The following is a 27,810-nucleotide window of genomic DNA, read 5'->3' on the forward strand; positions in this document are numbered from 1 at the left end:
CACACACTACAAAGGGTAAAGAGTGGGAGAAAAGTGGGAGACAGGCAGACAGGCAGGGAGATAAAGAGGTTCTTGGTGCTATGTTGAAACAGCAGGCCCAGGGAGGAGAAAGACAGAGTGAAGACACACAGCAAACCGTTTTGTTACATTTTTACTTGTTTTCACCTACACATACACTTTTCCACACTTTTATTACCCTCGGGTCCGGTGGACCAGAACACCACATATGTAATATAAATGTGTAGGGGGGTCCGGTGGACCAGAACACCACATATGTAATATAAATGTGTAGGGGGGTCCGGTGGACCAGAACACCACATATGTAATATAAATGTGTAGGGGGGTCCGGTGGACCAGAACATCACATATGTAATATAAATGTGTAGGGGGGTCCGGTAGACCAGAACACCACATATGTAATATAAATGTGTAGGGGGGTCCGGTGGACCAGAACACCACATATGTAATATAAATTTGTAGGGGGGTCCGGTGGACCAGAACACCACATATGTAATATAAATGTGTAGGGGGGTCCGGTGGACCAGAACACCACATATGTAATATAAATGTGTAGGGGGGTCCGGTGGACCAGAACACCTCATATATAATATAAATGTGTAGGGAGGTCCGGTGGACCAGAACACCACATATGTAATATAAATGTGTAGGGGGGTCCGGTGGACCAGAACACCTCATATGTAATATAAATGTGTAGGGGGGTCCGGTGGACCAGAACACCACATATGTAATTTAAATGTGTAGGGGGGTCCGGTGGACCAGAACACCACATATGTAATATAAATGTGTAGGGTGGTCCGGTAGACCAGAACACCTCATATGTAATATAAATGTGTAGGGGGGTCCGGTAGACCAGAACACCACATATGTAATATAAATGTGTAGGGGGGTCCGGTAGACCAGAACACCTCATATGTAATATAAATGTGTAGGGGGGTCCGGTGGACCAGAACACCACATATATAATATAAATGTGTAGGGGGGTCCGGTGGACCAGAAAACCTCATATATAATATAAATGTGTAGGGGAGTCCGGTGGACCAGAACACCTCATATGTAATATAAATGTGTAGGGGGGTCCGGTGGACCAGAACACCTCATATGAAATATAAATGTGTAGGGGGGTCCGGTGGACCAGAACACCTCATATGAAATATAAATGTGTAGGGGGGTCCGGTAGACCAGAACACCTCATATGAAATATAAATGTGTAGGGGGTACACAGTGTACACTCAATGAAAATGTGTTCTTTTACATGTTCTTCACAGAAACTGAGCCAAGGCCAAAGAGTCCAGATTGAAAAAATAATTAATTGCATTTTTCTTTTAGTAAACATTGAAAATGGGTCCCACAGACCTCAACACAACACAAGGGTTAAGGAAAAACAGTAGCACCCACAACTTTTCGTGTTAGCAGTTTCCAGACAGACATGGCCAGTGTTAACGTGGGTGTTGTAGAGGGCTTTGGGATTATCACGCATCAAGATGACCACATAAAATGACCTTAGTGAAAAAACATCACTAGGAAAGGCATCCCAACTTTCTCTATCACACTAGTAGTAGTCAGGCAGGGACAAAGTGTTTTAAACACATGACAAGATGACATAAGGCTGGTTTACAGTAGATCTAAGGACTGTCCGTGGACAGTTGTCACATTCTAGTGGTCTACAGACATGTTGTTAGACCAAGTATAAACCAGACGACAGAAAATAACGCATTCCAACTCTGTATCTTGTTAGTAGTACTCAGGGCCAATCTGGGGACCTGTGGGTGGTGAGCGTTTTAAACAATTTTCATTATGGACTGATTCTGCCACGTCTCCCCCTGTCTCTCCCCAGACACACACACACACACACACACACACACACACACACACACACACACACACACACACACACACACACACACACACACACACACACACACACACACACACACACACACACACACACACACACTGTCTCCCCCAGAGAGATGTGACCTCTTTATGTTGATGCCTCTAATGTTCTCCCATCAGCCAGAGTAAGGAACGAGGCCTAATCTCCATTTGGAAAATGAAGACATCCAGAGGGTCTGTGTGAATGTGTGGTGAGGGGGAGTCAGACTACTATGTACACTAAAGGACTGGAGAAGTAGACCACTGAAGATCTTAGGAGAGCTATACAGTCAACCCTCCAGCCAACCTGGAGTGTTTCAATGTCCATATAAGGAAGTATAACTAATTAAGGAAGCATAACTAGTTGCTGTCTGTCTTTGTTGTGTATCACCATGTATTTTATAAGTAGGTGCTCTCTTACCCAGCTGCTTCAGACATACTACAGGTCATAGAAATATAATAGAATAGAGATACTATATCTTTGCTGTAGGTGGTTTCTTACCCAGCTCGATGCTTCGGCTTCTTCTCCAGAATCCCGTCTCTGGAGACCAGCTTGTTGAACACCAGGATGCCAATCACCATGTTGACCTGTTCATAGAGAAGGAATACCTTCACATATATATTCATATACCTGAGGGAAACCTGAATATATCTATTCATATACCTGAGGGAAACCTGAATATATTTAGTCATATACCTGAGGGAAACCTGAATATATCTATTCATATACCTGAGGGAAACCTGAATATATCTATTCATATACCTGAGGGAAACCTGAATATATTTAGTCATATACCTGAGGGAAACCTGAATATATCTATTCATATACCTGAGGGAAACCTGAATATATCTATTCATATACCTGAGGGAAACCTGAATATATTTAGTCATATACCTGAGGGAAACCTGAATATATCTATTCATATACCTGAGGGAAACCTGAATATATCTATTCATATACCTGAGGGAAACCTGAATATATCTATTCATATACCTGAGAGGAAACCTGAATATATCTATTCATATACCTGAGGGAAACCTGAATATACACTGCTCAAAAAAATAAAGGGAACACTTAAACAACACAATGTAACTCCAAGTCAATCACACTTCTGTGAAATCAAACTGTCCACTTAGGAAGCAACACTGATTGACAATACATTTCACATGCTGTTGTGCAAATGGAATAGACAACAGGTGGAAATTATAGGCAATTAGCAAGACACCCCCAATAAAGGAGTGGTTCTGCAGGTGGTGACCACAGACCACTTCTCAGTTCCTATGCTTCCTGGCTGATGTTTTGGTCACTTTTGAATGCTGGCGGTGCTTTCACTCTAGTGGTAGCATGAGACGGAGTCTACAACCCACACAAGTGGCTCAGGTAGTGCAGCTCATCCAGGATGGCACATCAATGCGAGCTGTGGCAAGGTTTGCTGTGTCTGTCAGCGTAGTGTCCAGAGCATGGAGGCGCTACCAGGAGACAGGCCAGTACATCAGGAGACGTGGAGGAGGCCGTAGGAGGGCAACAACCCAGCAGCAGGACCGCTACCTCCGCCTTTGTGCAAGGAGGAGCACTGCCAGAGCCCTGCAAAATGACCTCCAGCAGGCCACAAATGTGCATGTGTCTGCTCAAACGGTCAGAAACAGACTCCATGAGGGTGGTATGAGGGCCCGACGTCCACAGGTGGGGGTTGTGCTTACAGCCCAACACCGTGCAGGACGTTTGGCATTTGCCAGAGAACACCAAGATTGGCAAATTCGCTACTGGCGCCCTGTGCTCTTCACAGATGAAAGCAGGTTCACACTGAGCACATGTGACAGACATGACAGAGTCTGGAGATGCCGTGGAGAATGTTCTGCTGCCTGCAACATCCTCCAGCATGACCGGTTTGGCGGTGGGTCAGTCATGGTGTGGGGTGGCATTTCTTTGGGGGGCAGCACAGCCCTCCATGTAGCCTGAATGCCATTAGGTACCGAGATGAGATCCTCAGACCCCTTGTGAGACCATATGCTGGTGCGGTTGGCCCTGGGTTCCTCCTAATGCAAGACAATGCTACAGTAGACCTCATGTGGCTGGAGTGTGTCAGCAGTTCCTGCAAGAGGAAGGCATTGATGCTATGGACTGGCCCGCCCATTCCCCAGACGTGAATCCAATTGAGCACATCTGGGACATCATGTCTCGCTCCATCCACCAACGCCACGTTGCATCACAGACTGTCCAGGAGTTGGCGGATGCTTTAGTCCAGGTCTGGGAGGAGATCCCTCAGGAGACCATCCGCCACCTCATCAGGAGCATGCCCAGGCATTGTAGGGAGGTCATACAGGCATGTGGAGGCCACACACACTACTGAGCCTCATTTTGACTTGTTTTAAGGACATTACATCAAAGTTGGATCAGCCTGTAGTGTGGTTTTCCACTTTAATTTTGAGTGTGACTCCAAATCCAGACCTCCATGGGTTGATAAATTGGATTTCCATTGATTATTTTTGTGTGATTTTGTTGTCAGCACATTCAACTATGTAAAGAAAAAAGTATATCTATTCATATACCTGAGAGGAAACCTGAATATATTTAGTCATATACCTGAGGGAAACCTGAATATATCTATTCATATACCTGAGAGGAAACCTGAATATATCTAATCATATACCTGAGAGGAAACTTGAATATATTTAGTCATATACCTGAGAGGAAACCTGAATATATCTATTCATATACCTGAGAGGAAACCTGAATATATTTAGTCATATACCTGAGAGGAAACCTGAATATATTTAGTCATATGGGGCGGCAGGTAGGCTACCAGTTAAAAGCACTGGGCCAGTAACCGAAAGGTCGCTTGTTTGAATCCCAGAGACGAATGAAAATAGTTACACTCCCTCAAATTCCACTGTTTGTAGAGAAAAGCAGTTTAACTGGTGGGAATCAGACCTGACTCTCCCACTCACTAACCCAACTCCATTAGACTAAGAGGACACTGTCAAGGTCTGAAGGGTGACATTTACATTTTCATAGAGGGGGAACAAGGCAGGATTGGGATCACTTCCATTTACATTTACATTTTTTAAATGATTTCAGTAATTACATTTCAATAAATACATTTCAATAATTATTATGATTATGATCTCTCCTCTATTATGATCCATCTCCTCTATTATGATCTCTCTCCTCTATTATGATCTCTCTCCTCTATTATGATCTCTCTCCTCTATTATGATCCATCTCCTCTATTGTGATCTCTATCCTCTATTATGATCTCTCTCCTCTATTATGATCCATCTCCTCTATTACGATCTTTCTCCTCTATTATGATCTCTATCCTCTATTATGATCCATCTCCTCTATTATGATCTTTCTCCTCTATTATGATCCATATCCTCTATTATGATCTCTCTCCTCTATTATGATCTCTCTCCTCTATTATGATCTCTATCCTCTATTATGATCTCTATCCTCTATTATGATCTCTCTCCTCTATTATGATCCATCTCCTCTATTATGATCTTTCTCCTCTATTATGATCTCTCTCCTCTATTATGATCCATCTCCTCTATTATGATCTCTATCCTCTATTATGATCCATCTCCTCTATTATGATCTCTCTCCTCTATTATGATCTCTCTCCTCTATTATGATCCATCTCCTCTATTATGATCTCTATCCTCTATTATGATCTCTCTCCTCTATTATGATCTCTCTCCTCTATTATGATCTCTCTCCTCTATTATGATCCATCTCCTCTATTATGATCTCTCTCCTCTATTATGATCTATCTCCTCTATTATGATCCATCTCCTCTATTATGATCTCTCTCTATTATGATCTATCTCCTCTATTATGATCTCTCTCCTCTATTATGACCCATCTCCTCTATTATGATCTCTGTCCTCTATTATGGTCTCTCTCCTCTATTATGGTCTCTCTCCTCTATTCTTCCTCTCCTCTGTTGTAACGTGACATCTAGGGCTGTGTGGCTTACTCATGCCATTGACATTACATTTACTAACTCGCAAGACCTGACCTCTATGTTCCCCTCAATCCAACACAAGAGCCTTCAGGGAGGCTTTGTCTGTCTGACAGCAGCTGCGGTTATTTTCAAAAGCAAAATCACCTCCTTAGACAAACAGTAACTCCAACACTGTAACATCAGATTTGCAATAATTGCCCCTTGTGGAATAAATCAAGTATTTTGAATGTAATTTAATCAGTGCTTACTGCTTTGATGAAAAATGTCAAGATTTTGGAAGGAGGCTACACTCTTAGCAAAAAAGAGTTTGAAAAGAGAAAAAAGAGTTCCAAAAGGGTTCTTCGGCTAGTCCCATAGGATAAGCCTTTTTGGTTCCAGGTAGAACCCTTTTGAGTTCAATGTAGAACATTCTGCGGAAAGGTTTTTTCAATGGAACCCAAAAGGGTTCTTCAAAGGGTTCTCCAATGGGCACAGCCCCAAAAACCTTTTCGGTCCTAGATAGCACCTTTTTCTTCTAAGAGTGAGGACAGTGTTTGTAGTAAATACTAAGAATTGACCTTTCTTTCAGCAAACACAGTTTTACAAAATGTACATTTACATGAATAACCAACAAGGCAACGAATGAGTAGCCTATGTTCGTATCTATGTTTTATATGTGATAGTATGTACTGTATGTACTGTATGCTAATCTTGCCTGCAAACCAATATTATGTATGGGATAATTAAGACACCTTCAACCTTGAATAGTACTAAACCTAAACATACAATGATACTGCAAGCCTTCTCCCTTTTAATGAGCAGATAGGCACTGTAATACTATAATACATATTTTAATCAGCAGTACTGTAATACTATAATACATACTTTAATCAGCAGTACTGTAAAGCTATAATACATAATTTAATCAGCAGTACTGTAGTACTCTAATACAGTACTGTAATACTATAATAATTCTTTAATCAGCAGTACTGTAATACTATAATACATACTTTATTTAGCAGTACTGTAATACTATACTATGCACTGTAATCAGCTGTAAAGTAACACTTTACTTTAATTAGCAGTACTGTAATAATATAATATGTACTTTAATCAGCAGTACTGTAATACTATAAAACACACTGTAATCAGCAGTACTGTAATAATAAAACACATACTTTATTTAGCAGTACTGTAATACTATACTATGCACTGTAATCAGCTGTAAACTAACACTATAATACACACTTTAATCAGCAGTACTGTAATACTATAATATGTACTTTAATCAGCAGTACTGTAATACTATAATATGTACTTTAATCAGCAGTACTGTAATACTATAATACATACCAGAACCACTGCTGCTGCCGGTCCAACAAAGGCATACAGGAGACCACCTTCTAGAGATAGCCAGCAGCTGTAGAGAGAGGATGAGAGGAAAGGAGGAGAGGAGAAGAGAGGAGAAGAGCGGAGAAGAGGAGAAGAGAAGAGAGGAGTGGAGAGGAGTGAAGTGAAGTGGAGAAGAGAGGAGAAGAGGAGAAGAGAGGAAAGGAGAGGAGAGGAGAGGAGAGAAGAGAAGAGAAGAGGAGTGGAGTGGATTGGAGAGGAGCGGAGAGGAGAAGAGGAGAAGAGGAGAAGAGAAGAGAAGCGAAGAGGAGTGGAGTGGATTGGAGAGGAGAAGAGGAGAAGAGAAGAGAAGAGGAGCGGAGAGGAGAAGAGAAGACATCAGCTAGCGAACCAACTCCCACAAAGAAATGAAACCCCAGAATCACATCAACTTAATGGTGCACAGCTGCATACAGTTGTGTTATCCTCCAGTGTAAAGGGAGTACTAGCATATGCTGTGGTTCTGCTTCAGAAAGTTTTACTGGGGAATAAAATGCTAACGAGAGTTTTAAACATTGTTTATGTACTAGTATTCAGCTGGGACACAACTCAGGAGGAAATGGGGGATTGTCAGAATCTTTTAAAATGCCCACTGGGGTTGTCTTGGGGGTTTGTCAGGTTTGTAGGGTTCACCCTAGCCTAGCTAAAGAAGTTTTCACATTAGTGTTTTTTCATCAGAAATCATTGCATGTGGGTACCTTCATGTGTGTTTAATATATTACTGCTCTCAGATTTTTTTAATTCATAGATTTTAGATGTGAAATAAAACAATATTTTTTTGCAAAACGCTACATATATCCGCTGTTTAGATGGAAAGAAATATCTTTAACTGTGATATGTTGTTGTCCCACCTAGCTATTTTAGGATGAATGCACTACCTGTAATCTCTCTGGATAAGAGCATCTGCTTAATGACTAAAATGTCAAATGTAAATGTTTTACATATACACTACCATTCAAAAGTTTGGGGTTACTTAGAAATGTTCTTGTTTTTGAAAGAAAAGCCATTGTCCATTAAAATAACATCAAATTGATCAGAAATACAGTGTAGACATTGTTGTAAATGACTATTGTAGCTGGAAACGGCAGATTTTTTATTGTAGCTGGAAACGGCTGATTGGAATATCTACATAGGCGTACAGAGGCCCATTATCAGCAACCATCACTCCTGTGTTCCAATGGCACGTTGTGTTAGCTAATCCAAGTTTATCATTTTAAAAGGCTAATTGATCATTACAAAACCATTTTGCAATGATGTTAGCACAGCTGAAAACTGTTGTTCTGATTAAAGAAGCAATATTATTATTATAATTTTTCTTTTTTGTAATACTGATGTCACAAGTGTAACATTTGTAAAGTTCTTTATTAAAAATGTAGTTGTTTGTTACATTTGACTGTGTAACACCTAGTAGAAGTACTTATTTCTCTGAGTGAGGCGGATATATAGCGTTTAGTAAAAAATACATGATTCTTAGTCTCTCTGAAATGAAAGCATCATGTGATAAATTTGGAACAAATACATTGATTACAGACACCTGTGTGTGTCATTGATGACAGACACCTGTGTGTGTGTGTCCTTTCAAAGTATATAAAGTGGTGACCCGCAGTGTTTGTCATTATGCTCTGATGAAGAAACATTGGTTATTAAACTCCTAGAGTGTGAGGCTCCCCTTTGCATTTCAATAAGCCCATGCCATGATTAGATAGTGAAAAAACACACCAATCTCTTTCATAAGTTCTTTAAGCAATAAAAGCTCATTTACCAACATTTCTGAAAATGAAACTCTTCTGATTTAAATTACCATTGACACAATTAGTATGAGGCTTTACAAATGAAAATAATTGTATTTTGGGATATAGACAGTGATTACCATGAGCAAATGCCACATGTTATACATTATAATCTTTACCAAAATATCATAACTACCAAGGAGACACATAGGCGGAAAGAAGTGAGAAAAAAAACATACTATTGGGGTGTCCCATAGCCTTTTGCTTTGGTGAATCCCATTGAGACGGCAACCACTAAGGCAGGTAATCCTGAAAAAGAGAAGAATGAATACATGAACAATAAGACAGGTAGTTCTGGGTTTCATCGTCCAGCCGTCATGCAGGTGATCTCCTTCATCATTCGCTCCATAGAGGCAGTGTTCTGCAGATAGAACTCCAGTCATGATAAGAAGCATAGTGGATTTAAAGATAGAATCCTTAGTTGCTAGATCCATTTTTGGTTTTATAAATGAATGATATATACACATTTTTACCTTGTCAGCTCAGGGATTCGATCTAGCAACCTTCTGGTTACTGACACAACCACTAGGCTACCTGCCGCCCCAAAAACGATATTTCAAAACTTGATTTCATGGATGGTCAGTCCTTACATCAGTAGCTACATCTATGAATTTGAATGTACATTTCTTCAGACCCATCACTCAACTTTTTATTTCCAGAACAGAGGAGGGGTGACCACTTTGTTATTGTTTGAATGTAGGATTGTAGCTTTAAGAGCAGTGCTACCTCCACACACAGTAACACAATGAAAACAATCCCTATGAGAGTCTACAGTGGGTTTCCCTCTCTCTAGTACATGGGGCTTGTTCCCCCTCTACACCACCTCAATATGGATCTCTGTTATGGATTGTTGCATTCCATCCTGGAATATAAACACCTTCCCTCTCGGCATGGCCCGGGAACACGCACGCACACACACACACACACACACACACACAGACAGACAGACAGACAGACAGACAGACAGACAGACAGACAGACAGACAGACAGACAGACAGACAGACAGACAGACAGACAGACAGACAGACAGACAGACAGACAGACAGACAGACAGACAGACAGACAGACAGACAGACAGATGTGATTTACTGATGCAGTCACACTTCCTGGAGGTGGGTGCGGAGACCTTGTGGTCGTCAACTCGTCTCTCCCAGTGCTGAAGAGGTAAATGGGCTCCTAATGTATGGAGCTATGGCATAAATCACCTAGCCTCCAGAGATCTGATCTACACACACGTTCATGTAAACACGCTAAGCACACACACCAACGCTGCTTGATTTACTGTAAAAAAAAGAAGCTAATATTTACAATCTGAACAAGACGAGCAAATCAATTGTTACTATAAACTCTAAACCCCACAGAGACGTTAGATTATACTGAACACCTGTAGTACAAAAACAACATGTAATGTTGATGCTTGAGGATTGTATTGGTTCTTCACATAAGTTTCAGAACTGTTGACTCATACTTTTCATTGAAAACAAACCCTTGTTTCTGACAGTATCGCATCCTCACAGAGCTGCTACAATGGATGAGTCTACAGAGCTGCTACAATGGATGAGTCTACAGAGCTGCTACAATGGATGAGTCAACTGAGATGCTACAATGGTTGATTCTAAAAGAGATGCTACAATGGATGAGTCTACAGAGATGCTACAATGGATGAGTCTACAGAGATGCTACAAGGCCGTGAGGCCGGTACGTAAAGCTCTGATGAAGGCCGTGAGGCCGGTACGTAAAGCTCTGATGAAGGCCGTGAGGCCGGTACGTAAAGCTCTGATGAAGGCCGTGTGGCCGGTACGTAAAGCTCTGATGAAGGCCGTGAGGCCGGTACGTAAAGCTCTGATGAAGGCCGTGAGGCCGGTACGTAAAGCTCTGATGAAGGCCGTGAGGCCGGTACGTAAAGCTCTGATGAAGGCCGTGAGGCCGGTACGTAAAGCTCTGATGAAGGCCGTGAGGCCGGTACGTAAAGCTCTGATGAAGGCCGTGAGGCCGGTAAGTAAAGCTCTGATGAAGGCCGTGAGGCCGGTACGTAAAGCTCTGATGAAGGCCGTGAGGCCGGTACGTAAAGCTCTGATGAAGGCCGTGAGGCCGGTACGTAAAGCTCTGATGAAGGCCGTGAGGCCGGTACGTAAAGCTCTGATGAAGGCCGTGAGGCCGGTACGTAAAGCTCTGATGAAGGCCGTGAGGCCGGTACGTAAAGCTCTGATGAAGGCCGTGAGGCCGGTACGTAAAGCTCTGATGAAGGCCGTGAGGCCGGTACGTAAAGCTCTGATGAAGGCCGTGAGGCCGGTACGTAAAGCTCTGATGAAGGCCGTGAGGCCGGTACGTAAAGCTCTGATGAAGGCCGTGAGGCCGGTACGTAAAGCTCTGATGAAGGCCGTGAGGCCGGTACGTAAAGCTTATTAAAGATCAGTGATACTATCAAGAGCAGTGTGCGGTTTCCTTTTTCCTTCTTCTTGTTCAACTGTTGCCATGCACCTGCAATAAGATTGCTCAGATGTGCGAGTGCCTTTGAATTTTTATTTACAGAGATGCTACAATGGATGAATCTACAGAGATGCTACAATGGATGAGTCTACAGAAATGCTACAATGGATGATTCTACAGAGAGGCTACAATGGATGAGTCTACAGAAATGCTACAATGGATGAATCTACAGAAATGCTACAATGGATGATTCTACAGAGAGGCTACAATGGATGAGTCTACAGAAATGCTACAATGGATGAAGCTACAGAAATGCTACAATGGATGAGTTTACTGTCATTTGTTCTCAGAGACATCCTCTCATATGAAGTTCTGTGCAGTGACAGGACAACAGATACAGCACAGATACAAGTCATATATTTCCTTCTCACCTAACATGATCATACAACATCTAACCTACTAACATCCACCAAGACCACACAGTTTTATCATTTACATTTAGACTCTCTCTCTCTCTCTCTCTCTCTCTCTCTCTCTCTCTGTGTCTGTCTCTGTCTCTCTCTCTCTCTCTCTCCCTCTCTCTCTTTATTTCTCTCTCTCTCTTTCTCTGTGGCCTGATGTATATCTATATAGACATACTTTAATAATAATCAATCATACACTACTTTCCTTTATCACTTAGTCTTCTCGTTTAGCTAGCTGTACCCTGAAAAACAACAACAACAACACAAGCCTCGCTGTGCTAAAACACTGCAGAGGCCTTGGTTAAATCCTAGCTATCAGCTATGTCCTAGTGAACTCCTATGAGGAAACAACCACCAGGCTAGCTAGTCAATCTCCCTACAGCCCAAGGGAAGTCAATTTACAAATCCCTAGGAGAGTTGGAATGGAGGGAGCACATCAGCACTGCAACACAGAACCTAGCTGACAGGAGGACGACAGAAACAACTCCATCCCAGATGAAGAGAGAGAGAGAGAGAGATGAAGAGAAAAGGGGGGTGAAAGAGAGAAATAGGGACATTCAAAGAACCGAGGGAGAGTGTGAGTGAGAGAGAGAGAGAGAGAGAGAGATGAGAGAGAAACAGAGACAGATATATAGAGAGATCCAAAGACAGATACAGATAACAGAGAAACCAAAACTTTCTGTTCTCAAGACCCAGGAGACACACTTCCCAAGGGAAGTCCATTTACAGATCCCTAGGAGAGTTGGAATGGAGGGAGCACATCAGGACTCCAACACAGAACCTAGCTGATAGGAGGACGACAGAGACAACTCCATCCCAGATGAAGAGAGAGATGAAGAGAAAAGGGAGGGGCAGAGAGATAAATAGACGCATTAAAGAACAGACCTACTAACCAAGAGAGACCAAGACATTTCAGAGTCATGACCCATGAGACAGAGATATTCTCCCCATCCCAGACAGAGACAGAGATATTCTCCCCATCCCAGACAGAGACAGAGATATTCTCCCCATCCCAGACAGAGACAGAGACACTCTCCCCATCCCAGACAGAGACACTCTCCCCATCCCAGACAGAGACACTCTCCCCATCCCAGACAGAGACAGAGACACTCTCCCCATCCCAGACAGAGACAGAGACACTCACCCCATCCCATCCCAGACAGAGACAGAGACACTCTCCCCATCCCAGACAGAGACAGAGATATTCTCCCCATCCCAGACAGAGACACTCTCCCCATCCCAGACAGAGACACTCTCCCCATCCCAGACAGAGACAGAGACACTCACCCCATCCCAGACAGAGACACTCTCCCCATCCCAGACAGAGACAGAGACACTCTCCCCATCCCAGACAGAGACACTCTCCCCATCCCAGACAGAGACACTCTCCCCATCCCAGACAGAGACAGAGACACTCACCCCATCCCAGACAGAGACACTCTCCCCATCCCAGACAGAGACAGAGACACTCTCCCCATCCCAGACAGAGACACTCTCCCCATCCCAGACAGAGACACTCTCCCCATCCCAGACAGAGACAGAGACACTCTCCCCATCCCAGACAGAGACAGAGACACTCTCCCCATCCCAGACAGAGACACTCTCCCCATCCCAGACAGAGACACTCTCCCCATCCCAGACAGAGACACTCTCCCCATCCCAGACAGAGACAGAGACACTCTCCCCATCCCAGACAGAGACACTCTCCCCATCCCAGACAGAGACACTCTCCCCATCCCAGACAGAGATATTCTCCCCATCCCAGACAGAGACAGAGACACTCTCCCCATCCGAGACAGAGACACTCTCCCCATCCCAGACAGAGACACTCTCCCCATCCCAGACAGAGACACTCTCCCCATCCCAGACAGAGACACTCTCCCCATCCCAGACAGAGATATTCTCCCCATCCCAGACAGAGACAGAGACACTCTCCCCATCCCAGACAGAGACACTCTCCCCATCCCAGACAGAGACACTCTCCCCATCCCAGACAGAGACACTCTCCCCATCCCAGACAGAGACAGAGACACTCTCCCCATCCCAGACAGAGACACTCTCCCCATCCCAGACAGAGACAGAGACACTCACCCCATCCCAGACAGAGGAACCTCTTCCTGATGAGCCTGGTGCGGACCTTCCCAGTGACGGCCATGTAGGACTGCCAAGCCTCCGTTAGGACCCAGCAGAACGACGCCAGGAAGAAGAAGTGAAGGAAGGCTGTCGTCATCGTACAGACACCCTGTTGATGACAAAGAAAAGGGACAATGAGGTTCTGGATGGTAAAACCTTGTGAAGAACATGAGTGAGCGGGACAGCAATGGCCGACATTTCAACTTCATAGACCAGTATTCACAAAGCGTCTCAGAGTGGGATAGATGATATAGGATCCGTTTTGTCTTTTATATCATAATGAATGAGGTTATATGGACGAGGAGGACCCGATCCTAGATCAGCACATATGGGCCTAAGATTATTAGAAGAATTGACTGTGTCAATTCTGTGATTCCCATAATGCACCACAGTTTGATCACATAAAAGCTGTCACAAAAGCAGCACAGTATCATTTAACAATTCTACTCAGGTATAAAACAGTAGATCTGAACTGCACTTTCAGTCTACATAATACCTTATAAACCAAAGATTGTACTACACTCCATTAATATATTATCCGTTTGCCATGAGCACTACAACTACATACAACTACAGCATACATATATAAAGCTTCTGCTAAATGGTATATTGGTTAGTTAGACAAATACATATTGTAATGGGACCCTGTCCTGAGCAGTAATGGTACCCTGTCCTGAACACTAATGGTACCCTGTCCTGAACAGTAATGGTACCCTGTCCTGAACACTAATGGTTCCCTGTCCTGAACAGTAATGGGACCCTGTCCTGAACAGTAATGGTACCCTGTCTTGAACACTAATGGTACCCTGTCTTGAACAGTAATGGTACCCTGTCCTGAACACTAATGGTACCCTGTCCTGAACACTAATGGTTCCCTGTCCTGAACAGTAATGGGACCCTGTCCTGAACAGTAATGGTACCCTGTCTTGAACACTAATGGTACCCTGTCCTGAACAGTAATGGTACCCTGTCCTCAACAGTAATGGTACCCTGTCTTGAACACTAATGGTACCCTGTCCTGAACAGTAACGGTTGCCCTGTCCTGAACAGTAATGGTACTCTGTCTTGAACAGTAATGGTACCCTGTCCTGAAAAGTAATGGTACCCTGTCCTGAACACTAATGGTACCCTGTCTTGAACACTAATGGTACCCTGTCCTGAACAGTAATGGTACCCTGTCTTGAACAGTAATGGTACCCTGTCCTGAACAGTAATGGTACCCTGTCCTGAACACTAATGGTACCCTGTCTTGAACACTAATGGTACCCTGTCTTGAACAGTAATGGTACCCTGTCTTGAACAGTAATGGTACCCTGTCCTGAACAGTAATGGTACCCTGTCCTGAACAGTAACGGTACCCTGTCCTGAACAGTAACGGTACCCTGTCCTGAACAGTAACGGTACCCTGTCCTGAACAGTAATGGTACCCTGTCCTGAACAGTAACGGTACCCTGTCCTGAACAGTAACGGTACCCTGCCCTGAGCATTAAGTGAATAAGAGCGTTGGTTAGAATCCCATGACTGCAGCAAAGGAACGACAGGAACGACAGACAGACAGACAGACAGACAGACAGACAGACAGACAGACAGACAGACAGACAGACAGACAGACAGACAGACAGACAGACAGGCAGACAGGCAGGCAGGCAGGCAGGCAGGCAGGCAGGCAGGCAGGCAGGCAGGCAGGCAGACAGACAGACAGATTGGGAACCAGAGAACCAGGTTGACTGACTGACTGACACAAATCCATGGCTCTGCATTTCTCTGCCTGCAGCACACATTCATTAGTATGCTAGTGATCGAACAGGAAGGCACGTGAAGCAAGGTCGAGCTATCTACACGGAGAGGGAGTGTTTGTGTGTGTGTGTGTGTATGTTTTTGTTTAACTATCCTTGTTGGTACCAGAGGTCCTCACAAGGATAGTAAAACAAGAAAAATTCAGGGATGGGGTAAGTATCTGCTGGTCCCCATAAGGAAAAATGCTATTTTAGGCTTAGGGGTTAGGTTTAGGGTTCAAATGAAGGTTAGGGTTAGAATGAAGGTTAGGGATAGAATGAAGGTTAGGGTTAGGGAAAGGGCGATATCTAGTCAGTTGTTCAACTGAATGTATTCAACTGAAATGTGTCCTCAATCAGAGAGGTGCGGGGGGGCTGCCATAATCGATAATCAGCTCAGGGACAAGGTAAAATGATTAGGGGTTAGAGTTAGGTTGAGGTTAAGGGTTAGGGGTAGGAGTTAGGGTTACAGTACGTATAGTTTTAGGGTTAGGGGTTTGGAGTCAAGGTTAGGCTTTGGGTTAAGGTTAGAGTTAGGGTTAGGGGTTAGGGGTTAGGGAAAATATGATTTTGGATGAGAATCAATTATTTGGTCCCCAAAAGGATAGCAATACAAAACTGTGTGTGTGTGTGTTTGTGCATGCGTGCAAGCGAGTGTGTGTGTGTGTGTGTGTGCGTGCGTGTGTGTGTGCGTGTGTGTGTATGCGTGCGTGTGTGTGTGAGTGTGTGTGTGCGTGCGTGTGTGTGTGTATGCGAGTGTGTGTGTGTGTGTGCGCGTGCTTGTCCATCACTATTCTTCCTCTAAGCAGATAAAGCAACAGCCTGAATTTGGGCGTGAATTCATGAAAAAGAGGATTAGTGAATTAAGAAGTAGCCTTAATAAGCTTTGTGAAAGGGAAGTGACATGTACAGTGGGTAGTGAGAGGATTAAGCTGATGTCAATTCAGACACTCTCTGGTTTCTGTATTTCATGTTTTTGAGCTGTGGTAATCTGAGTGTTATTACGCAAAGAAGGGGAAACAGTTGAGCACATGTCAGCTCCTTCCAAATCCAAGACTTCCACACTGTTCTGTACTGTAGAGTGATTAGATTAACATTCAACACATCCATCCTCTTCAATTAGAAAAGATACTTCATTGGAAAAACAACAAAAACTGCAGCCCAGTCACGTAGTTTGCTATTAAGCTGAGGGATGGGGCTGGAGATGCTTTCATTGAAATGACCAATGAACAGCAGGATATATTGAAGATTACACCTTTTATGTTGATGGAAGCCACTGGAGATACTGACTAACCCATGTTCAGGCCATGTGAGAAAATGAAATTATGTTTACCCATGGCCAGGAGGGATTTTAATCACGCCTTTGTGGATGCGGCTGGCAAATGTTTTCCCTGAATTCATGCATGCATGCACATAGTCCTCTTCTGAACTCTTATACAACTGCCTGCTTTAGATAGAGATAGCACACCAATATTATGTCATGTGATCTCCCTATACCTCTCAGTTTGCATCACTATCATTTAAAATAGAGTAATGTTTTGTCAGTTCGAGGAGATGAGCAGGAAGACATGCAATATGTGTTTTTGGAATGAGGGTATGGAACCCATTCATCTTTGTATTTATTTGTGTTTCCTATGCTCCTTGTCATTTCACCTCATTTATTGGACTATATGAAGGGCTCCCTCAAAAAATAGACCTTGGTCTCAATGGGGTTCCCCCTGCATAAATAAAGGTTAAATAAAATACATTAATAACCCCATTTGTTTGGTGTGAGCTCGTCATATCAGAAGTATTTAGAAAACAAATCTAAACAGAAATACATTACTTTATTGAAGTAATTAATAAGAGATTGCTGTATTCTGATTTCACCCCAGGAATCCTCCCTGAGACATCATCTGAGGTAGAGTAGGACTTCACATCTGATCTCTGTACCTATAAGAGTGTGGTAGAGTAGGACTTCACATCTGATCTCTGTACCTATCAGAGTGTGGTAGAGTAGGACTTCACATCTGATCTCTGTACCTATCAGAGTGTGGTAGAGTAGGACTTCACATCTGATCTCTGTACCTATCAGAGTGTGGTAGAGTAGGACTTCACATCTGATCTCTGTACCTATCAGAGTGTGGTAGAGTAGGACTTCACATCTGATCTCTGTACCTATCAGAGTGTGGTAGAGTAGGACTTCACATCTGATCTCTGTACCTATCAGAGTGAGGTAGAGTAGGACTTCACGTCTGATCTCTGTACCTATCGGAGTGAGGTAGAGTAGGACTTCACATCTGATCTCTGTACCTATCAGAGTGAGGTAGAGTAGGACTTCACGTCTGATCTCTGTACCTATCAGAGTGAGGTAGAGTAGGACTTCACATCAGATCTCTGTACCTATCAGAGTGTGGTAGAGTAGGACTTCACATCTGATCTCTGTACATATCAGAGTGTGGTAGAGTAGGACTTCACATCTGATCTCTGTACCTATCATAGTGAGGTAGAGTAGGACTTCACATCTGATCTCTGTACCTATCATCTGAGGTAGAGTAGGACTTCACATCTGATCTCTGTACCTATCAGAGGGAGGTAGAGTAGGACTTCACATCTGATCTCTGTACCTATCAGAGTGAGGTAGAGTAGGACTTCACATCTGATCTCTGTACCTATCAGAGTGTGGTAGAGTAGGATTTCACATCTGATCTCTGTACCTATCAGAGTGAGGTAGAGTAGGACTTCACATCTGATCTCTGAACCTATCATAGTGAGGTAGAGTAGGACTTCACATCTGATCTCTGTACCTATCAGAGTGAGGTAGAGTAGGACTTCACATCTGATCTCTGTACCTATCAGAGTGAGGTAGAGTAGGACTTCACATCTGATCTCGGTACCTATCAGAGTGAGGTAGAGTAGTACTGCACATCTGATCTCTGTACCTATCAGAGTGAGGTAGAGTAGGACTTCACATCTGATCTCGGTACCTATCAGAGTGAGGTAGAGTAGGACTTCACATCTGATCTCTGTACCTATCAGAGTGCGGTAGAGTAGGACTTCACATCTGATCTCTGTACCTATCAGAGTGTGGTAGAGTAGGACTTCACATCTGATCTCTCTACCTATCATAGTGAGGTAGAGTAGGACTTCACATCTGATCTCTGTACCTATCATCTGAGGTAGAGTAGGACTTCACATCTGATCTCTGTACCTATCAGAGTGAGGTAGAGTAGGACTTCACATCTGATCTCTGTACCTATCAGAGTGAGGTAGAGTAGGACTTCACATCTGATCTCTGTACCTATCAGAGTGAGGTAGAGTAGGACTTCACGTCTGATCTCTGTACCTATCGGAGTGAGGTAGAGTAGGACTTCACATCTGATCTCTGTACCTATCGGAGTGAGGTAGAGTAGGACTTCACATCTGATCTCTGTACCTATCGGAGTGAGGTAGAGTAGGACTTCACGTCTGATCTCTGTACCTATCAGAGTGAGGTAGAGTAGGACTTCACATCTGATCTCTGTACCTATCAGAGTGAGGTAGAGTAGGACTTCACATCAGATCTCTGTACCTATCAGAGTGTGGTAGAGTAGGACTTCACATCTGATCTCTGTACCTATCGGAGTGTGGTAGAGTAGGACTTCACATCTGATCTCTGTACCTATCATAGTGAGGTAGAGTAGGACTTCACATCTGATCTCTGTACCTATCGAGTGAGGTAGAGTAGGACTTCACATCTGATCTCTGTACCTATCAGAGTGAGGTAGAGTAGGACTTCACATCTGATCTCTGTACCTATCAGAGTGAGGTAGAGTAGGACTTCACATCTGATCTCTGTACCTATCAGAGTGTGGTAGAGTAGGACTTCACATCTGATCTCTGTACCTATCAGAGTGAGGTAGAGTAGGACTTCACATCTGATCTCTGTACCTATCATAGTGAGGTAGAGTAGGACTTCACATCTGATCTCTGTAACTATCAGAGTGAGGTAGAGTAGGACTTCACATCTGATCTCTGTACCTATCAGAGTGAGGTAGAGTAGGACTTCACATCTGATCTCTGTACCTATCAGAGTGAGGTAGAGTAGGACTTCACATCTGATCTCTGTACCTATCAGAGTGAGGTAGAGTAGGACTTCACATCTGATCTCTGTACCTATCAGAGTGTGGTAGAGTAGGACTTCACATCTGATCTCTGTACCTATCATAGTGAGGTAGAGTAGGACTTCACATCTGATCTCTGTACCTATCATCTGAGGTAGAGTAGGACTTCACATCTGATCTCTGTACCTATCAGAGTGAGGTAGAGTAGGACTTCACATCTGATCTCTGTACCTATCAGAGTGAGGTAGAGTAGGACTTCACATCTGATCTCTGTACCTATTAGAGTGTGGTAGAGTAGGACTTCACATCTGATCTCTGTACCTATCAGAGTGAGGTAGAGTAGGACTTCACATCTGATCTCTGTACCTATCAGAGTGAGGTAGAGTAGGACTTCACATCTGATCTCTGTACCTATCAGAGTGAGGTAGAGTAGGACTTCACATCTGATCTCTGTACCTATCGGAGTGAGGTAGAGTAGGACTTCACATCTGATCTCTGTACCTATCGGAGTGAGGTAGAGTAGGACTTCACATCTGATCTCTGTAACTATCGGAGTGAGGTAGAGTAGGACTTCACATCTGATCTCTGTACCTATCGGAGTGAGGTAGAGTAGGACTTCACATCTGATCTCTGTACCTATCAGAGTGAGGTAGAGTAGGACTTCACATCTGATCTCTGTACCTATCAGAGTGAGGTAGAGTAGGACTTCACATCTGATCTCTGTACCTATCGGAGTGAGGTAGAGTAGGACTTCACATCTGATCTCTGTACCTATCGGAGTGAGGTAGAGTAGGACTTCACATCTGATCTCTGTACCTATCAGAGTGTGGTAGAGTAGGACTTCACATCTGATCTCTGTACCTATCGGAGTGAGGTAGAGTAGGACTTCACATCTGATCTCTGTACCTATCGGAGTGAGGTAGAGTAGGACTTCACATCTGATCTCTGTAACTATCGGAGTGAGGTAGAGTAGGACTTCACATCTGATCTCTGTACCTATCGGAGTGAGGTAGAGTAGGACTTCACATCTGATCTCTGTACCTATCGGAGTGAGGTAGAGTAGGACTTCACATCTGATCTCTGTACCTATCGGAGTGTGGTAGAGTAGGACTTCACATCTGATCTCTGTACCTATCGGAGTGAGGTAGAGTAGGACTTCACATCTGATCTCTGTAACTATCGGAGTGAGGTAGAGTAGGACTTCACATCTGATCTCTGTACCTATCGGAGTGAGGTAGAGTAGGACTTCACATCTGATCTCTGTAACCTATCAGAGTGAGGTAGAGTAGGACTTCACATCTGATCTCTGTACCTATCAGAGTGTGGTAGAGTAGGACTTCACATCTGATCTCTGTACCTATCAGAGTGAGGTAGAGTAGGACTTCACATCTGATCTCTGTACCTATCAGAGTGAGGTAGAGTAGGACTTCACATCTGATCTCTGTACCTATCGGAGTGAGGTAGAGTAGGACTTCACATCTGATCTCTGTACCTATCAGAGTGAGGTAGAGTAGGACTTCACATCTGATGTCTGTACCTATCAGAGTGTGGTAGAATAGGATTTCACATCTGATCTCTGTACCTATCATAGTGAGGTAGAGTAGGACTTCACATCTGATCTCTGTACCTATCATCTGAGGTAGAGTAGGACTTCACATCTGATCTCTGTACCTATCAGAGTGAGGTAGAGTAGGACTTCACATCTGATCTCGGTACCTATCAGAGTGAGGTAGAGTAGGACTTCACATCTGATCTCTGTACCTATCAGAGTGTGGTAGAGTAGGACTTCACATCTGATCTCTGTACCTATCAGAGTGAGGTAGAGTAGGACTTCACATCTGATCTCTGTACCTATCAGAGTGTGGTAGAGTAGGACTTCACATCTGATCTCTGTACCTATCAGAGTGTGGTAGAGTAGGATTTCACATCTGATCTCTGTACCTATCATAGTGAGGTAGAGTAGGACTTCACATCTGATCTCTGTACCTATCATCTGAGGTAGAGTAGGACTTCACATCTGATCTCTGTACCTATCAGAGTGAGGTAGAGTAGGACTTCACATCTGATCTCGGTACCTATCAGAGTGAGGTAGAGTAGGACTTCACATCTGATCTCTGTACCTATCAGAGTGTGGTAGAGTAGGACTTCACATCTGATCTCTGTACCTATCAGAGTGAGGTAGAGTAGGACTTCACATCTGATCTCTGTACCTATCAGAGTGTGGTAGAGTAGGACTTCACATCTGATCTCTGTACCTATCAGAGTGTGGTAGAGTAGGACTTCACATCTGATCTCTGTACCTATCGGAGTGTGATAGAGTAGGACTTCACATCTGATCTCTGTACCTATCAGAGTGAGGTAGAGTAGGTCTTCACATCTGATCTCTGTACCTATCGGAGTGAGGTAGAGTAGCACTTAACATCTGATCGCTGTACCTATCGGAGTGAGGTAGAGTAGGACTTCACATCTGATCTCTGTACCTATCGGACTGAGGTAGAGTAGGACTTCACATCTGATCTCTGTACCTATCGGAGTGTGGTAGAGTAGGACTTCACATCTGATCTCTGTACCTATCGGAGTGAGGTAGAGTAGGACTTCACATCTGATCTCTGTACCTATCGGAGTGAGGTAGAGTAGGACTTCACATCTGATCTCTGTACCTATCGGAGTGAGGTAGAGTAGGACTTCAAATCGGATCTCTGTACCTATCGGAGTGAGGTAGAGTAGGACTTCACATCTGATCTCTGTACCTATCGGAGTGTGGTAGAGTAGGACTTCACATCTGATCTCTGTACCTATCGGAGTGAGGTAGAGTAGGACTTCACATCTGATCTCTGTACCTATCGGAGTGAGGTAGAGTAGGACTTCACATCTGATCTCTGTACCTATCGGAGTGTGGTAGAGTAGGACTTCACATCTGATCTCTGTACCTATCGGAGTGAGGTAGAGTAGGACTTCACATCTGATCTCTGTACCTATCGGAGTGAGGTAGAGTAGGACTTCACATCTGATCGCTGTACCTATCAGAGTGAGGTAGAGTAGGACTTCACATCTGATCTCTGTACCTATCGGAGTGAGGTAGAGTAGGACTTCACATCTGATCTCTGTACCTATCGGAGTGTGGTAGAGTAGGACTTCACATCTGATCTCTGTACCTATTAGAGTGAGGTAGAGTAGGTCTTCACATCTGATCTCTGTACCTATCGGAGTGAGGTAGAGTAGGACTTCACATCTGATCGCTGTACCTATCAGAGTGAGGTAGAGTAGGACTTCACATCTGATCTCTGTACCTATCGGAGTGAGGTAGAGTAGGACTTCACATCTGATCTCTGTACCTATCGGAGTGAGGTAGAGTAGGACTTCACATCTGATCTCGGTACCTATCGGAGTGTGGTAGAGTAGGACTTCACATCTGATCTCTGTGCCTATCAGAGTGAGGTAGAGTAGGACTTCACATCTGATCTCTGTACCTATCAGAGTGTGGTAGAGTAGGACTTCACATCTGATCTCTGTACCTATCAGAGTGTGGTAGAGTAGGACTTCACATCTGATCTCTGTACCTATCAGAGTGTGGTAGAGTAGGACTTCACATCTGATCTCTGTACCTATCAGAGTGAGGTAGAGTAGGTCTTCACATCTGATCTCTGTACCTATCAGAGTGAGGTAGAGTAGGACTTCACATCTGATCGCTGTATCTATCGGAGTGAGGTAGAGTAGGACTTCACATCTGATCTCTGTACCTATCGGAGTGAGGTAGAGTAGGACTTCACATCTGATCTCTGTACCTATCGGAGTGTGGTAGAGTAGGACTTCACATCTGATCTCTGTACCTATCGGAGTGAGGTAGAGTAGGACTTCACATCTGATCTCTGTACCTATCGGAGTGTGGTAGAGTAGGACTTCACATCTGATCTCTGTACCTATCGGAGTGAGGTAGAGTAGGACTTCACATCTGATCTCGGTACCTATCAGAGTGAGGTAGAGTAGGACTTCACATCTGATCTCTGTACCTATCAGAGTGAGGTAGAGTAGGACTTCACATCTGATCTCTGTACCTATCGGAGTGAGGTAGTGTAGGACTTCACATCTGATCTCGGTACCTATCAGAGTGTGGTAGAGTAGGACTTCACATCTGATCTCTGTACCTATAGGAGTGAGGTAGAGTAGCACTTCACATCTGATCTCTGTACCTATCGGAGTGTGGTAGAGTAGGACTTCACATCTGATCTCTGTACCTATCGGAGTGTGGTAGAGTAGGACTTCACATCTGATCTCTGTACCTATCGGAGTGAGGTAGAGTAGGACTTCACATCTGATCTCTGTACCTATCGGAGTGTGGTAGAGTAGGACTTCACATCTGATCTCTGTACCTATCAGAGTGAGGTAGAGTAGGACTTCACATCTGATCTCTGTACCTATCAGAGTGAGGTAGAGTAGGACTTCACATCTGATCTCTGTACCTATCAGAGTGAGGTAGAGTAGGACTTCACATCTGATCTCTGTACCTATCAGAGTGAGGTAGAGTAGGACTTCACATCTGATCTCTGTACCTATCGGAGTGAGGTAGAGTAGGACTTCACATCTGATCTCTGTACCTATCGGAGTGAGGTAGAGTAGGACTTCACATCTGATCTCTGTACCTATCGGAGTGAGGTAGAGTAGGACTTCACATCTGATCTCGGTACCTATCAGAGTGAGGTAGAGTAGGACTTCACATCTGATCTCTGTACCTATCGGAGTGAGGTAGAGTAGGACTTCACATCTGATCTCTGTACCTATCAGAGTGAGGTAGAGTAGGACTTCACATCTGATCTCTGTACCTATCAGAGTGAGGTAGAGTAGGACTTCACATCTGATCTCTGTACCTATCGGAGTGAGGTAGTGTAGGACTTCACATCTGATCTCGGTACCTATCAGAGTGTGGTAGAGTAGGACTTCACATCTGATCTCTGTACCTATAGGAGTGAGGTAGAGTAGGACTTCACATCTGATCTCTGTACCTATCGGAGTGTGGTAGAGTAGGACTTCACATCTGATCTCTGTACCTATCGGAGTGTGGTAGAGTAGGACTTCACATCTGATCTCTGTACCTATCGGAGTGAGGTAGAGTAGGACTTCACATCTGATCTCTGTACCTATCGGAGTGTGGTAGAGTAGGACTTCACATCTGATCTCTGTACCTATCAGAGTGAGGTAGAGTAGGACTTCACATCTGATCTCTGTACCTATCAGAGTGAGGTAGAGTAGGACTTCACATCTGATCTCTGTACCTATCAGAGTGAGGTAGAGTAGGACTTCACATCTGATCTCTGTACCTATCAGAGTGAGGTAGAGTAGGACTTCACATCTGATCTCTGTACCTATCGGAGTGAGGTAGAGTAGGACTTCACATCTGATCTCTGTACCTATCAGAGTGAGGTAGAGTAGGACTTCACATCTGATCTCTGTACCTATCGGAGTGAGGTAGAGTAGGACTTCACATCTGATCTCGGTACCTATCAGAGTGAGGTAGAGTAGGACTTCACATCTGATCTCTGTACCTATCGGAGTGAGGTAGAGTAGGACTTCACATCTGATCTCTGTACCTATCATCTGAGGTAGAGTAGGACTTCACATCTGATCTCTGTACCTATCAGAGTGAGGTAGAGTAGGACTTCACATCTGATCTCTGTACCTATCAGAGTGAGGTAGAGTAGGACTTCACATCTGATCTCTGTACCTATTAGAGTGTGGTAGAGTAGGACTTCACATCTGATCTCTGTACCTATCAGAGTGAGGTAGAGTAGGACTTCACATCTGATCTCTGTACCTATCAGAGTGAGGTAGAGTAGGACTTCACATCTGATCTCTGTACCTATCAGAGTGAGGTAGAGTAGGACTTCACATTTGATCTCTGTACCTATCGGAGTGAGGTAGAGTAGGACTTCACATCTGATCTCTGTACCTATCGGAGTGAGGTAGAGTAGGACTTCACATCTGATCTCTGTAACTATCGGAGTGAGGTAGAGTAGGACTTCACATCTGATCTCTGTACCTATCGGAGTGAGGTAGAGTAGGACTTCACATCTGATCTCTGTACCTATCAGAGTGAGGTAGAGTAGGACTTCACATCTGATCTCTGTACCTATTAGAGTGTGGTAGAGTAGGACTTCACATCTGATCTCTGTACCTATCAGAGTGAGGTAGAGTAGGACTTCACATCTGATCTCTGTACCTATCGGAGTGAGGTAGAGTAGGACTTCACATCTGATCTCTGTACCTATCAGAGTGAGGTAGAGTAGGACTTCACATTTGATCTCTGTACCTATCGGAGTGAGGTAGAGTAGGACTTCACATCTGATCTCTGTACCTATCGGAGTGAGGTAGAGTAGGACTTCACATCTGATCTCTGTAACTATCGGAGTGAGGTAGAGTAGGACTTCACATCTGATCTCTGTACCTATCGGAGTGAGGTAGAGTAGGACTTCACATCTGATCTCTGTACCTATCGGAGTGAGGTAGAGTAGGACTTCACATCTGATCTCTGTACCTATCGGAGTGTGGTAGAGTAGGACTTCACATCTGATCTCTGTACCTATCAGAGTGAGGTAGAGTAGGACTTCACATCTGATCTCTGTACCTATCAGAGTGTGGTAGAGTAGGACTTCACATCTGATCTCTGTACCTATCAGAGTGAGGTAGAGTAGGACTTCACATCTGATCTCGTAACCTATCAGAGTGTGGTAGAGTAGGACTTCACATCTGATCTCTGTACCTATCAGAGTGAGGTAGAGTAGGACTTCACATCTGATCTCTGTAACTATCAGAGTGAGGTAGAGTAGGACTTCACATCTGATCTCTGTACCTATCAGAGTGAGGTAGAGTAGGACTTCACATCTGATCTCGGTACCTATCAGAGTGAGGTAGAGTAGGACTTCACATCTGATCTCGGTACCTATCAGAGTGAGGTAGAGTAGGACTTCACATCTGATGTCTGTACCTATCAGAGTGTGGTAGAATAGGATTTCACATCTGATCTCTGTACCTATCATAGTGAGGTAGAGTAGGACTTCACATCTGATCTCTGTACCTATCATCTGAGGTAGAGTAGGACTTCACATCTGATCTCTGTACCTATCAGAGTGAGGTAGAGTAGGACTTCACATCTGATCTCGGTACCTATCAGAGTGAGGTAGAGTAGGACTTCACATCTGATCTCTGTACCTATCAGAGTGTGGTAGAGTAGGACTTCACATCTGATCTCTGTACCTATCAGAGTGAGGTAGAGTAGGACTTCACATCTGATCTCTGTACCTATCAGAGTGTGGTAGAGTAGGACTTCACATCTGATCTCTGTACCTATCAGAGTGTGGTAGAGTAGGACTTCACATCTGATCTCTGTACCTATCATAGTGAGGTAGAGTAGGACTTCACATCTGATCTCTGTACCTATCGACGTGAGGTAGAGTAGGACTTCACATCTGATCTCTGTACCTATCAGAGTGAGGTAGAGTAGGACTTCACATCTGATCTCGGTACCTATCAGAGTGAGGTAGAGTAGGACTTCACATCTGATCTCTGTACCTATCGGAGTGTGGTAGAGTAGGACTTCACATCTGATCTCTGTACCTATCGGAGTGAGGTAGAGTAGGACTTCACATCTGATCTCTGTACCTATCGGAGTGTGGTAGAGTAGGACTTCACATCTGATCTCTGTACCTATCGGAGTGAGGTAGAGTAGGACTTCACATCTGATCTCTGTACCTATCAGAGTGTGATAGAGTAGGACTTCACATCTGATCTCTGTACCTATCGGAGTGAGGTAGAGTAGGACTTCACATCTGATCTCTGTACCTATCGGAGTGAGGTAGAGTAGGACTTCACATCTGATCGCTGTACCTATCGGAGTGAGGTAGAGTAGGACTTC

General features: G+C 44.0%; 1 protein-coding gene across 11 annotated transcripts in view; it reads right to left on the reverse strand.

The window, feature by feature from the left end:
- The window catches only part of LOC106560286 (adhesion G protein-coupled receptor B3), a 366,901-nt gene that overhangs the window by 26,976 nt on the left and 312,115 nt on the right, over window positions 1–27,810 (reverse strand). For all 11 annotated transcript variants that reach the window (XM_045701052.1, XM_045701056.1, XM_045701060.1 and 8 more), the window contains 4 exons: window positions 14,006–14,156; window positions 9,199–9,268; window positions 7,194–7,260; window positions 2,396–2,481 (listed from right to left, as the gene is read on the reverse strand). In XM_045701052.1, the coding sequence (XP_045557008.1) occupies window positions 2,396–2,481; window positions 7,194–7,260; window positions 9,199–9,268; window positions 14,006–14,156 (374 nt within the window). The remainder of the gene's footprint in view (window positions 1–2,395; window positions 2,482–7,193; window positions 7,261–9,198; window positions 9,269–14,005; window positions 14,157–27,810) is intronic.

The sequence above is a fragment of the Salmo salar genome, chromosome ssa18, assembly GCF_905237065.1.
Source record: "Salmo salar chromosome ssa18, Ssal_v3.1, whole genome shotgun sequence".
Classification (NCBI taxonomy): domain Eukaryota; kingdom Metazoa; phylum Chordata; class Actinopteri; order Salmoniformes; family Salmonidae; genus Salmo; species Salmo salar.